A 14,719-nucleotide genomic window follows, 5' to 3' on the forward strand; every position below is an offset into this window, starting at 1 on the left:
TATTTAATTTTAATGAATGCATAAAATCGTAACAATAATTGTTACTTTGTTGACTACAAAACTGCTTGGCAAATATTTACCATATTGACATAAATTAAGTAAAAATCAGCCACAACGGGAGATAACTTTGAATGTTATTTGCTAAGATCGGTTAACTTACTATAACTTAGGTCTAGAAATCGAGTGTATTGTATCTAGACTCAGATCTGGATTTATTAATATTAATAATATAGGGTTACGTAATATAGAGTATAGATCTAGAGTCTACGATAAATGTTTTAAATATTTTTCTTTCCTATTTTCATATTAATTTATTTTGTTAATTTTTCATTAGCGTATCGCCGTATGTAGAGATCTAATTATTTTGGTAAGCTATAAACTATAAATGTATAATTATACACACTCTTAGACTCTAGTTATACACTACAGTACGTAATAATATAGTAAATAAGTATATAGATCTATACTAAAAAAGTAAAATATATAGATCTATAGTTTTTATAGTATTATATACGGTGAAGTAGATCTAACTAATAATTACCTAATACTAATATTTTATAGATAGACTATAGTCTATAGACACTACTGACGTAGCTATGCGAAATTCCCGGATGTTGACAGTTTTCGACTCGCGGGAAAAGTGGCGACGCCATTTTTCATGTTTATATTTATTAAATTAAGGGTGCTATTGATTTAAACTAAACAATGAAGAACCAGTCAGTATATGAAGCATTTTAGACTAGTTTTTTTATTTGTGAATATTTTTTTTACAATAATTAAAAAAAAAATTAATGAAATTAAAAAAAAAAGTGTTTTTTTTTTATTTGGCCGAACTTTCGTAAAAAGTTCGTCATTTTGTAGATCTAATACGTGCTTCAGGTTGTTTTGTCATTTAAAAAGTTTGTTTATTCTGGAAGATAATTTAAATGGCCGTAAGTTGAGCAAATTTCATTGTAATATGTTGGTATATGCGATTTTTGTCTAAATTCCTGTGAGGCAACAAATCATGACAAATGTGACTTTTTTTTAAAAATGGCGGCAATGGATCAGACCTCGAGGTTTTTCAGTTTTGGCAAATGATTGCATCCAAAAACCATTTTGTCAAATAATATTTTGAATTAGTCATGTTACACGTGCATTTTCTTATTAATTTAATTTATTCTGCTTCCTATATAGCCGGTTATGTCTTTTCTATTAGCATTTTGCTCAAGCATGTTACATGTTAAAAGGTGAAAAAAAAATCAATTTATCATTACGGTCACGTGACAACAATGAACTATTTTTAGCCTTTTTGTCTGTAGTCAAGTGTAAACATTTAGAATCTAGTCTAGAGTCTAGATCTATTTAAGTATTTACATTTCGTAATGAAATAGTGATATCTAGATCTAGATGTCTAGAGTCTAGATCTATATGTGAATTTTAGATCTGCTTAGTTAGATCTTGATCTAGATCTAAATGTTTTTGAATCAAATTACTGCACAAACAAAATCTAGATCTAGACTCTATACTAGACTTGACTAGACATTTCTAGATTAACTATTTTACTCTATTGAATTTGATTTGATAGATCATGAATAGATTAGTGACTTACTTAGTCTTGATTAGATCTACACTACTAAAATCTACTTTATCAAAGTTTATCTATATCAATATCATTAGTCTAAGTTAGTCATTATAATTTATATGTTATAATGTTATATCTAATCAGACTAATCTATAATCTATATCTACTAATGATCTAATAATCTAAGTCTAAATCTAATTATCTAATTACTTGATCTAAAATAATCTAATCTAATTCATTGGCTATATTATACTTATAGAATAATATAGATTATAGATCTATTATTTATTTATTTAGACTTTCTAGAATATAGATCTATATTATATATATATAGACTCTAGTTCTATATAATACATACTAGATCTATATAGATCTAGCTAGATGTCTTTAAAAAACTAGATCTATTAGTATTACTATTATTTAATTTAGAACAATTTGTCTATAAAATTTTAAATAATATTACACTAATTACAGTTCTAATACAGACCCAGCCCAGTCTATTTTACTGACTCTTATTTCTATTATATCTACTCTGACTATATTTATATTTTATACTACTCAACTACTGTATTAACTAAATTATGTATTAAAGTAGATCTTATCTAACTACATAAAGAAGGCCTATCTATATCTAGTTAGTTAGAATTCTATACTAGATTGACTAGATGTAGACTACTTTAGATCAGTAGATCTGATTAATTTTATTTAAGACAGTTTGATTGCTTTATCCTGTAATCTTAATTAATATTCATATTAGAATTAGATATTGGCTCTAATATATCTATATTAGTATGGATGGCTGCCTGGTCGTGCGGTTTGCACGCTGGACTGTCGTTCAGATTTATCGATGGTCCCGGGTTCAAACCCTGCCCGCTTCCATCCCCCATCGTCCTGCGGGAGGTTTGGACTAGGAAGTAATTATCTTCAACTCTGAAGGAACATCCGAAACATGTAAAACATTTTAGTATATATTCCATTCAATATATCTAGATAGATTGATTAGAATTTTTTTATTTTTACATTTTACATTTTTACATATATGTTAATCATTCTGATTGCTATGATTATTATCATACTAATGCTATATGAGTATGATAGAAGTGATGATATAGCAGCACATAATGATCATCGTGTCACCCAGGCCATTGATATATATATATATATATATATACAGGGCTTTTTTTTTTTTTTTGACAGTACACATTGGTACGGCATACCAGCACCTTTTTTTTGACTATTTAATTCTATGATTAATATAGGCTACTTAAATTTTATATAATTTCTATAGATTGTAATTTAATGTTTATCTAATTACTAGATGGTCTAGAGCTACAATAGAATCAACTTCAATGTTTACCTAATTACTAGATCTACAATACAATCTACTATCAATTATTTCTCAAGAATTATTTTAAGATTTTCCATTGGATTATTCACTTACGCACCTATACTCTTTAACTGATATCATGCCAAGACAAAGAAAAAGAAAGCTTTCATCCTGTACAAATATTGAAGACACTATTTTCTACAAATTTCTTTATGAAAATTTTAATTATTCTGAACTTACACCTGATGACAATAATAAACTATGCCTAAAAGGACATGTCCTCCTAATTTATCTGCAAAATCACTCCTCTCAAACATCCACAGCTGAAAGTGTTGCTTCAATTTTTGGATTCCCATTTAATCCATGTTTGATTTCAAAAGTTCGTTATTTAATTCAATGCACCCTTGGAAAGTATAAAAATAATATAACAAAATATTTGTCTGAAATTCAAAACATTTGCTGTCAAATTTTTTATCAGTTACCTACCACAACTGCTTCTAACCCTGATTTAACTCCAACAAAAGTTATACAGCAAACTGAAATAAATCCTGTTTCATCAAATTTAAGAAGCAATGATGAATTAACCCCTCGCAGAAGACATTTAAAAAGACGACTTTCTTTTGTGTCCCAGGCAAGAAGTGAAGACAAGAATAAATATAGGAAAAAAATATGTTTATTAAAATCTCAAATCAATTCTCAGCCTAACCTTATTAAAAATCTTAGACGGTCTGTTCACCGAAAAAATGAGAGAATTAATAGGTTATTAAAAAAATTGCATGAATATGAAATTGCTTCTGGCAAACAAAGTTTTTTAAAATGTAAAAAATGTATTTTGCAAACAAAAAAACATCAAGAGATATTAAAAAAAATGAAATCATCTTTCAATAAAGAATTGGCTGTGAAGGACGCAATCATAACATCCCTTCAAAGTGATAAACTACATCTTGAAGATGAACTTAAAGAATTAAAAGAAAATAAAGCTAGGTCCCTTAAAAAAAATAAGAAAATGTATGATGTTATGACAAGATTAATGTTTTTTAATTGTATTTTATACCAAGCCCCAACCTCTTCCATCTCCCCTATAGTTAGTAGTTTATCACAGAGATTGGGTGTGCTTCTTGATTGTGTCCCTCACAGAACATCAGTAGACAACTTTGTAAGAGAACTTGGTGTTATTTCAGACCTACAAGCCGCTGAAGTTGCCATGAAAACACCACATCTAACTCTTGGGTTTGATGCCACAACCCAAGAGGGTGTTCTTGTCAATTCAGTACATCTCACCACTCCAACTGATACTTTTGTTATAGCTTTAGATCAGTTGAGTGGTGGGAGGGCTGAGGACTATGAAAAACACTTAATTGAATCTATAAAAAATTTAGCATATGTTTATTCTGATTTCCATAAGATAGAGTTTTCCACTAGTTATAATCAAATTATCAAAAATATTTCCAACACTATGTCAGACCGGGCATCAGTAAATCATGCTTCCATAGTTAAATTAAATGCATTATGGGGTAAAACCTTAAATGAACTTAATTGCCACCTGCACCCACTTGATAGTATTTCAAAAGGCTGCAGGTTGGCACTTAAGTCCCTGCAGACAGAAAGGAGCAGCCTTATTGGGAGTGACTGCATAGCAGGCAACATTGTCTTACAAATAGACAAACTCAGATATCGAGATGGAAAGGGTGACCCCAAAAATTTTATTTCCTTTCTACTAAATGAAAACTTACCCAAGGGCCTTATTCCACGGTATAGGGGAAATCGTTTGCACGTTTTTTTTCATACATGTGGAATATTGGTCCTTCATTATGACCAAATATTATCATTTTTAAAATCCCCTGCCCTTTCCTCTGGATCGCTGATAAGTTGCCTGCACAGTGACCTCAATAGTGAAACTGGGAAGAAACAACTTTTTGTTATGGGTGTGGTAGGGAAACTGTTGACAAGCCCTTGGATGAAAAAATTTTACATTGCGCCTGGTGCGCAAGCTGTTTCTCATCTTGGGGCTGTCACAGTCATTAAAGAAGTTCTAGCCCAAGTAGATCAATGCCTTAGTAATCCCTTTAGTATTTTCACAAGAAACCTAGACTTCTTTGGTGAAATCCTTGATGTTAATGATCCCATACTGGAGGTTCTTTTGCTCTGCCCTCAAGATAAGGAAGTTGAAAACATGATAAAAGCTAGTCTGTCTTCTATTGCAGAAACTATCAATAGGCAGTATAAAAGGTATCTTAGTATGAATGTGTCTGATCTGATGAGCACCCAGACAGAATCTGCTAGGCTACATAACATGGATTCTGAAGAGGTGATTGGCATGTTTAGTGCAGCCAAGAAAAAAGCACCAAATGCAACGATGTGCTACATGTCCTCTAGAATCCGTTCCCTAAAGAACAGAACTGTAGCCTATCTAGATTCTCTGAGTGTCTCAGATATGACTGAAAGGGTGACTTGGGCCATTGGTGTCTCTCGCAGTAGGAGGCAGGCTAATCGAGTGAGGACGTCAGAGGTGACTAAGGAGATTGCTCTGAGGGCGGAGCAAAAAAACCAGGAGACAGAACAGAAAGAAAGAAAGAAAATTGAAAAACTTTTAAGACAAGACAATTACATTGACAAGATTAAGGAACTGATTACTAACGTGACTGAACAGACTTGGATGGATGTGCAGGAATTGTTATCTGGAAATGTTATTGACAGGTTGATCTGTCACTATTGGTACAGTGCAGGCCCTGTATTATATAGTGGCAGGGTAAAGGGACTTAAAAAAGGAATGAAAGATGTATATTTGGTAAAATATTGGCTGGATGATGAGGATGAGAGTAGAGGGGTTGACTATGACATGAGCAAGTATCAGCTTGCCTGTGACATACTGTTCAAAGACTTGACATTACTGTAGAATAGTATTTGTTAACATCAAGGATTTTTCCCTACCCATTGACAAAAATGTTCCAGTTTCACTTCTGTCTGACTAACAGGGATTCTTTATAATTGGGTGGTAAAACAATGCACATAATAATATAACACACTAATAAATCTGTTAGCTAATCATCAGTGACTAATACATTTCACTAAAATAAATACTTTTATAAAATTTTCAAACTGTAAAGTTTATGTCATTAATTTTAAACATATTCTATACTATTATAAAATTAACTAGAGGTAAACATAGTCTTAATCCTTTTATACTATTTTTTTTAAGCTTTGAAATATTTAAAATAAAATAGTACCTTAATAAAAAAAAATATGTAAATAAAACTATCCAATTATGAAGAATGATCATTAAATATTTTTTTTTTTTTTTGTTGTTGTTTTCAACAGAAAAGTAAATCCCCTATTTCTGTAAATTTGTAACAAAACATTTGTGTTGGGATTTTTTTTGATAATTTGATTATTATTCATTTTCTTCATGCAACTATAATTTTTAAAATTATAAAACCTACATATTGTTTAAATTTGTTTTCCCATTGCATCATATGTAATACTGCAAAGTTTAAAATTAATAATGCTACCTTATAAGTGTTTCTCTAGTCCTCCCAGTAGATCTGAAATAACACCAGTTGTTGTCTACTTGTACTTCACATTTTTTTTTATTGCGCTTTTTTTTCTAACACACTATTTTGTTTTATATCATCTAATTAAATAATTATCAAATTTAATAAAGCCAATTAACTATTTTTCTTAGCTATTTTTACTATACGTGGTACATCATCACTTTTTATATACTGTTCCATTTTAAAATTGTATTGATGGTTCATAAACAATTAATTTAAATAATGTGTAATGTAAAGCCATAACTTAAAATTAAAATATTTAATAATTTTTATAAATAATAATATTATTAGTTTTATAAAGTTGTCTTCACTTCAAGTTTGTGACTGTAAAGATATGCAAACTTTCCTTTTTATATTCATGTGTACCATTCAATATTAAGTTTTTTCAAACACAAATCATCATATTTCCTATTAACCTTTTATCTCTCAAACATTTAACTATCATAAAAAAACAACACTTTTTTTCCAATCCATTTATCATTAACCCTTCATTAAATTACACATTTAACCCTTCATAAATTCCCACATGTGCCTTATACTTTCATGATGTCCTTCAACTACTTGCATGTCATCAGAGTTCCTTCGGCACCATTTACTTCATCGTCATCCATTACATAATAACTTGCATGTCATCAGAGTCACTACTGCACCAACAAATAAGCCACCATTGACTTCATCATCATTATGTGCTGCTTACTTGCATGATATCTGCTTTGCTACGCTTGTAACAAAAAGAAGCCACCATTTACTTTATCGTCATCCAGTACACACAAACTTGCATGTCATCAGAGTCACTACGGCATCAACAAATAAACCACCATTGACTTCATCATCATTCTATGCTGCTTACTTGCATGATATCTGCTTTTCTATGCTACTAACACACAGAAGCCACCATTCATTTTATCGTCATTCAGTACTGGCTAATTTGCATGTCATCAGAGTCACTACGGCATCAACAAATAAACCACCATTGACTTCATCATCATTCTATGCTGCTTACTTGCATGATATCTGCTTTTCTATGCTACTAACACACAGAAGCCACCATTCATTTTATCGTCATTCAGTACTGACTAATTTGCATGTCATCAGAGTCACTACGGCATCAACAAATAAACCACCATTGACTTCATCATCATTCTATGCTGCTTACTTGCATGATATCTGCTTTTCTATGCTACTAACACACAGAAGCCACCATTCATTTTATCGTCATTCAGTACTGACTAATTTGCATGTCGAGTCCCTATGTCATTAACAAATAAACCACCATGGGCTTCATCATCAGTTGGTCGAACTTAATTTCTATGTTATCGCATTCATCATCTACGTTATCGGCACAAATCCAGCAATCGTTTATGCCTTGCCATCTTACCATGCTATACTTAAAAATTAACATCATATTATCAATTTCCAAGAAAAATGTATGTAAGTAATTAATTTTTTTTCTATACAAAATGATGTTAAGTTTTTAATTTTTTTTTAAATATACATGAATCTAAAGATAAATTTGTTTATCACATCTAAAGTTTTATCTTTATCTTGGTGTTGTTTTTAGATGTGCTATAAAAATGAGTGAGATGGTATGCTTCATTGATTTCATTGTTAGGCCTAAATTTAATTGCATCAGAATTTTTACATTTCTGAATGGTTAGACTTATTTCAATAATCTAAATATCATTGGAAGGATCTTGACAAGTAACATTTAATATAAAAAAAAATATTATAATGCCATGTTGAAATATAAAAAAAAATTATTTAAATTTTATGAAAATGAATATAATTTTATTCACTTTGATTTATTTTGTTCATTATGTTGGTAACAGTATATATGGTTCTTAGTGGTGTGATAAAGATTAGCAAAGTGTCACGCATTTTCGTTCAATTTTAAGAAAACCTCACTTAGTGTTGAGTGAAAACGCGTTAAAAAAAATTGTAAAAAATTAACCGTTTGGCATATAGCAATATTCTATATATCATTGGAAAGCTCAGGATAAGTGCTTCACTTATCTGTTATCAACATTTTGTTAAAATAGAAAGATAAGAACATTTTATTACAAAAATAAATAATGAGAACCTCATATTGAGTTGGTTAAAATTAAAAAAAAAATATATATATAAATAAACTGTATAAAAAAAATAAATACATTTATTAAGCACACCCTAAGCTTTATTTTGATATATAGATTATAGCAATGTGATAAAAAGTAGCGAAATGGTACACATTTTTGTTCATTTTTTCAGAAAATCTTGTGCCATGGTTTCCCATTGCTTCAATGTTAAGTGAAAACGCGTCAAAATTGTGTGTATTTTTTTATCTATTGGACCCATAATAACATTCTATACCTCATTGGAAAGCTCAGAACAAGATCTTTAATAATTTATTATCCAATTTAAAAAAAAAAAAATTTCAAAAAGCCTTTGGTGGTTAACATACTGTCTCCAAGTCTGCATATATTGGCATATATATATGCATTTCAGTAATTTCAAAAAAAATGTATTGGTGTGCCAGCAAAAAATACTTTGTAAGCTTTTTAAAAAGAACTTAGAACTTACATGAGAATTTTCCCCAAAAGCATACACACTGTATATTGTTATAAACCTGGTGGTGGCACAGATGGGGGTAGTGGTGTGTGTGTAGTCAGCCGACACAAATCGCCCCAGTCCAGCGCAGGACGAGCGGTCAACTGTGACCAGTGACAGTACATGCCAGTTCGGCAACGACCTGTGTGTAAATATTACGCACGCAAGTCACGGCGATTGTGATCATTCTGAGTGGTCAAGAACGTTCCATCCGATTCTAGAAGGCCAGTAGAGACAGTATATAAGAGCGAGTGTGTCAGAAAGACTGGACTTCACGTTACCTCGCAATGTGACCAGTACGAGGCGAAGTTAGAAACAGTACGGTGTGTGAAGTCAGGCGGAGCAAGGCTTGGTTTTTGGACACTTTGTGTGATATTGTTGCCAACTGTACAGTGTTTTATTGTATTTGAAATTAAATTGCTACTGTTACTTTGGAGCCCTGAGTTGTGAGGTTCTTTAAGTTCGTTGTGTCCTGTGGTGCAGTTTGAAGAGAGCCTGGATAGTAGTGAGATTCGTAACAATATTATTATGGCATGTCTAAAAACTCAAATTTTCTGTGTATTTTATATCTAGATGACTTCTTTTTGTTTGAATCAGTCTACCTGTGATTTTCTCAAGTATTAGTACATTAGAGTTCATTGTATTATTCATGACCTTAAATGTATTTATTATTGTTTTATTTCAGATTTTGTCCAAGATGTATAACAACCATCAACAAAATAGGCGCTTAATGAACTTTGATTCTGATTCTTATAACCAAGCCTATGGTGGGGAATATACAGATGTCTATCATGAGACCAACAGCTATGTACACCAGCCCACAGTAAATAACTATGCAACACAGAATGACAGTTATACCACTACATATCAGTATGATGATTATGCTAATGAGGGTACTGATGCTGACTACTATGATTATCAATCTCAAAATAATTTAGCCTCTGAAAATAGTTACACGACGTCAAAAGAGTTTTACCCACCTGCAAATCAGTATCAGAGTAATTTCAACCGCCAACAACCAGGAAACTCAATTAAACCTCCTCCCAAAGGAATACTAAAGACAAGTAGATCACAGCCAAGCAGAGATTGGCAATATAAAAATGAAATGAGACCTAATGATAGTGGTGAATATATGGACACCTGGAATATGACATCTGATACAGAATCTGGTATGTAGATCTTTGATAGTAAAAAAAAAAAAAAAAGCAAAGTTTCCCTTTCAGACCTTGCGATCTTTGCTAGTATTTTAGTAAAAATTGAGGTGCTTCTCCTGGGACACCAGGACCTATTTTACTAAAATTATATTTATGTTTTAAAGAAAAATTACACTGTGTAAATTAATCATTGATGCTCTTAGTAACAGAAACACAATTGGGTGCAGAATCCTTTACTTTGTTTACAATTGATAAAGGTTTAAAATTCCAAGTTTAGTGGGACACCATGTGATACACCTGTGACACATTTTTTACAGCGACATCTAAGTAATTCCAAAGTAGATATAAAATAAAAAGATATAGATAATGCAATAACATTATTTTTTTAACCTATTTCAACAAAAATATCTGTTCAATAATCCTTGTTTTTAGTAGAATATTACTTCAACCTAAGCCAGGTGTTTCATGTTACATCCAAAGATGCCATTTTGTGCCCTATTTCACACATTTTCTACAATTTTAAAATTCCATTATGCACCTTTCAAGCTCAAAATATCACAATTTATACATAAACCATTTCAAAGTGCAATGAAAAGAAAATTGTGACATTTTAATAAGAAGTTTTTGAGTTATAGACTTTTTAGTGAACCAATACCTATTTGTCACCAGTACCGGAGAAACACTCAGTTGTCATTGTTATAAAAAAAGGCCAGAAAGTGTGAAAGTGTTGGGTGGAGTTGCGATCAAATAGTAACGGAACTTTTATATTAAATATTGAATTGAGAAGCCAAAGTTAAGTCAGAGATTGTTCATAGGACTAACTGTTTTCTTGAGAGCTGGAGTGGGTAAGTGAAAATGATACTAGAATTCACTGGCCAAAAACGTGTGCATTACTGTGTCATGGGGGTGGGTTGTTATGAAGCAGGTCATTCCAAATCAACTCAAAAGTCTATGTCAGAGAACATTTTGATGCAAAGGGTAAAAAAAAAAGAGGTTCCAGAGAGAGAGAAAAGGAAAGAAAAAGAGAGCATTTCATTTCATTATAACAGATACAATAATTCACAGGCTAAAAAGTATGTTAGGTTGATTGTGAAAATGTGGCCCATTTATTAAAATTAAAAAAAGAGAGAAGGAAGGAATTTCAAGCCTTAACAAACCATATAAAGGCTGAGAAAAATCAACGGGTGTAGCGGGTGTGTACTGCTAGTATATGTCTGTATTTGTATTTTACAATGTCTGAATGTAATATCTAAAAATTGAATTTAAAATATTGTCGCTATTTTGTTGTTCACTATTATATGTATACATATGTGTCTTTGTGTTAAGAACCTTTTGTTATTTATCACAAGCATCCTTTTAAAATAAATGAACCACCTTTGGAAAAAGAATGTTAATGCTGTTTCCAGCATGACCCACTCATTATTAAAAAAAATAATAATTATATTCACCCTTGTAACACAACCTATTAAAATATTTAATTTATATTTTTTTTTATTTATACTAATATTTTTATACAACTGAAGCATCTATTCAAATATATCTTATCTACTGATCCAATGAACTTTTTTTTCTAGCTACCAATAAATTGATGGATAATGCAGACATTAAAGAGGTAAGCTCAATTAATTTACAAAAAGTAATAACTTCTGGTCATATTGTTAATCATTTATTTAATCTGTGATTTTGTGTTTATTATTATTATTTATTTAATGGACCTTTCTTCTTTAATATTGCAAAATTCTGTTTAAATTTTTTACATTGTTTAAAAGGAAATTGAGGAAGAGAAGAAGGAAAAAGAAGAGGAAGAAGATGATGATGATGAGCCTATTATAACACATTCTAAAGGCTTAATGAATACATTGATTGGACTTTGTGGACCAGAAGTTAAAAATAGAAAGCCAGATCCATTGCCCCCGCCACAGCCAATGAAATGTAAGTTTAAAAAAATGTTATTGTTTTTTATTTCACTTCAACCTCCAACGTCTATTGTACAGCTTTTTACATTGATGTGTACGTGATATGATAGTAATGATTAAAGAATACTTGATTCTACTCTTATCGATATATTTTGAGGTTAAAGCTCAAAGATACTTACATTGCTTCAATTTAAAGTGTGCAATGTACATCTAGGATTGTTTGGAAGTTAACGTTTAATTATTATTATTAAATTTACTTATTTATGTAGAAGTAGAAAGTGTTTGCAAGTTTCATAAATAAAGTTAATGTAGGATTGTTCTGCTGACATTTGCTTTAATAAAAACAGTTTATATTAGTCATGACAAAAATAAAAATTCACCCATTTATAGTAGCTGTCCTACATCAGATGTACACAGGCTGTGCATGTATGTGTTGTATCAAGCTTGATCACATTTAAATATTTTTTGGTATGATTTCTTCAGCTTAACTCTCTTTAGTGCATATACATCATGTTCTTTGTCTGTATTAAGTTTGGTTTTGAATTTGCCTTTTGTGAATGTGATTATGTAAATTGTATTATCTTTAGTGTAATCCTATGCTTTTCTTATTGGCAATGTTTTCATGTACAGTCATGTTTGTCTTTAAATCTTACAATATTTTTCTCCATTTTTTCTTCTAAATGACTCCTAAAGTCACTTCTTTATTAATTGGTTTATTGATTTATAATTTTCTAAAGACTAAGATTAAAGTAAAGTTTATGTGGCAAAGATGCTATTTGGTCAGCACAGTTACAGATAGTATTCATTTGTCTACTTTGCAAGTGCTATTTGTAGAGGTTTTTTTTATTTATTATTGAGTGGAGGGAAACAGTTCCTAGAATAATAAGTAAAGATTATCAACATCATATTGTTATAAACCTGGTGGTGGCACAGATGGGGGTAGTGGTGTGTATGTGTAGTCAGCCGACGCAAATCGCCCCAGGCCAGCGCTAGACGAGCGGTCAACAGTGACGAGTTACGACGGTCGGCCGAGACGAGTGTCAACATGATGGTTCGGGAAGGATCGACGTCGTGAACAGAGCTCAGGAGCGTCACGAGGGATGTAGTCATCTGACCACCCAGAATGGTCGAGCGATGTTCTGTCCGGTTCTAGAAGGCCAGCAGGGACCCTATATAAAGAGCGAAGGTATCAGAGACCAGTCAGTCACAACTTCCCGATCTACGGTTCGTTACAACGGCTCAGTACAAGTCCGAGGTGAGACAGAGAGTCCAGTGCAAGAGTTGATACAGCGGAGAGATATTTGTACAGTCTTGTGTTACGTGCTGCCAATTGTACAGTATTGGCTGTTATTTATTGACATTAAACTATTACGTTATTTTGAAGCCCAGAGTTGTCAAGTTCATTAAGTTGGTGGTGTCGTTTGGTGCAATTTGCAGTGAGTCAGGATAGGGAGATTCTTAACAACTGGTGTCAGAAGTGGGATCTGCAATGGCTAATACGAAAACGCTAGACCAACTCCTTGTGAAGGAACTGAGGCAAGAGCTCCGTGATCGAGATCTGAAGACGAGCGGAAATAAAGAAACCTTACCTTCGAGAAGACATTGTGGAAGAAGGGGGAGATCCGGATACATATCTTTTTGAAGTCGAACCAGATTTGCGAGAAGAGATCGCCAGTAGCAAGAAGGAGCAGATTGCAGCGGTTCGTGAGGAGCTAGGAAACACCAATTACAAGATAGATGCCATGGACACCAAGATAGACACGATGGACTCGGGAATCAAAACAGAGTTATTGGCAATGAACCAACGCATACATGCCGTGGAGGAGAGAATCACCAACTTTGACGAGCAGATGAATCAGAGGGTCGACGCAGTGGAGAAGGCCATCCACGAAATGAAGATACAAGTCCAACGCAAGCACAAAAATGTACCAGAAGCAGATATGACGTCATTTGTACCTGAAGTCTCCGGGAAAATGAAGTCCCCGTGTTTGATGGTTCCGTGTCCTGGTCAGTGTACAAGAAGCAATTTGACGCAGCAGCCAAAGTTAACAAATGAAACAGCGAGGAGGAGAAAGCAACAGCCCTTGTGTTATCCCTAAGAGGAAAAGCCTCCGAATTGTTACAGTCTCTACCGAACCAGCAAGACTTTGCCGCCCTTGTCCAGGCTATGGAACTCCGATACGGGGATGAACATCTGCAAGAAGTTTATCGTGTGCAACTAAAGACCCGACAACAGCGCCCCGATGAAACACTACAGGAGCTAGAGACAGACATCGAACGCCTCGCACATCTGGCCTACCCAACAGCCTCACAAGATTTTCTGGGAGTCATTATCACAGACTCATTCATTGATGCGCTTCGAGACCCCGAGTTAAAGAAAGCCACCAGAGTTAGTGGTAGACGTAAAGCAAGTGAAGCGTCGTATACGCTCTCTCATATGAAGCCGCTAGAGACGCATCTGGGAGCGTTCATCAAGGCCGAAGGTTGGAAGTCAAAGAGGAAGAATTCACACAATTTGTGAGAAGGGTGACAGAGGCACTAGATGAACGACGAACAAACCAGATACCAGAAAATCAACCTAGGGCTCCTGTACGATGCTGGAATTGTGGTGAACTCGGTCA

General features: G+C 32.8%; 1 protein-coding gene across 7 annotated transcripts in view; it reads left to right on the forward strand.

Annotated features, from left to right (window-relative positions):
• Positions 1–14,719, forward strand: part of LOC106067555 (serine/arginine repetitive matrix protein 2-like) — a 55,343-nt gene that overhangs the window by 10,564 nt on the left and 30,060 nt on the right. For 2 of the 7 annotated variants that reach the window (XM_056010628.1, XM_056010639.1), the window contains exons 1-4: positions 581–932; positions 9,714–10,197; positions 11,757–11,794; positions 11,952–12,114. In XM_056010628.1, coding sequence (XP_055866603.1) covers positions 927–932; positions 9,714–10,197; positions 11,757–11,794; positions 11,952–12,114 — 691 coding nt within the window. In that variant the 5' untranslated portion in view covers positions 581–926. Of the gene's footprint in view, positions 1–156; positions 368–580; positions 933–7,786; positions 7,874–9,713; positions 10,198–11,756; positions 11,795–11,951; positions 12,115–14,719 lie in introns of those variants that run through there. The other 5 variants (XM_056010645.1, XM_056010655.1, XM_056010669.1 and 2 more) reach the window with 5 other exon arrangements.

Source organism: Biomphalaria glabrata, chromosome 1 (assembly GCF_947242115.1).
Source record: "Biomphalaria glabrata chromosome 1, xgBioGlab47.1, whole genome shotgun sequence".
Classification (NCBI taxonomy): Eukaryota; Metazoa; Mollusca; class Gastropoda; family Planorbidae; genus Biomphalaria; species Biomphalaria glabrata.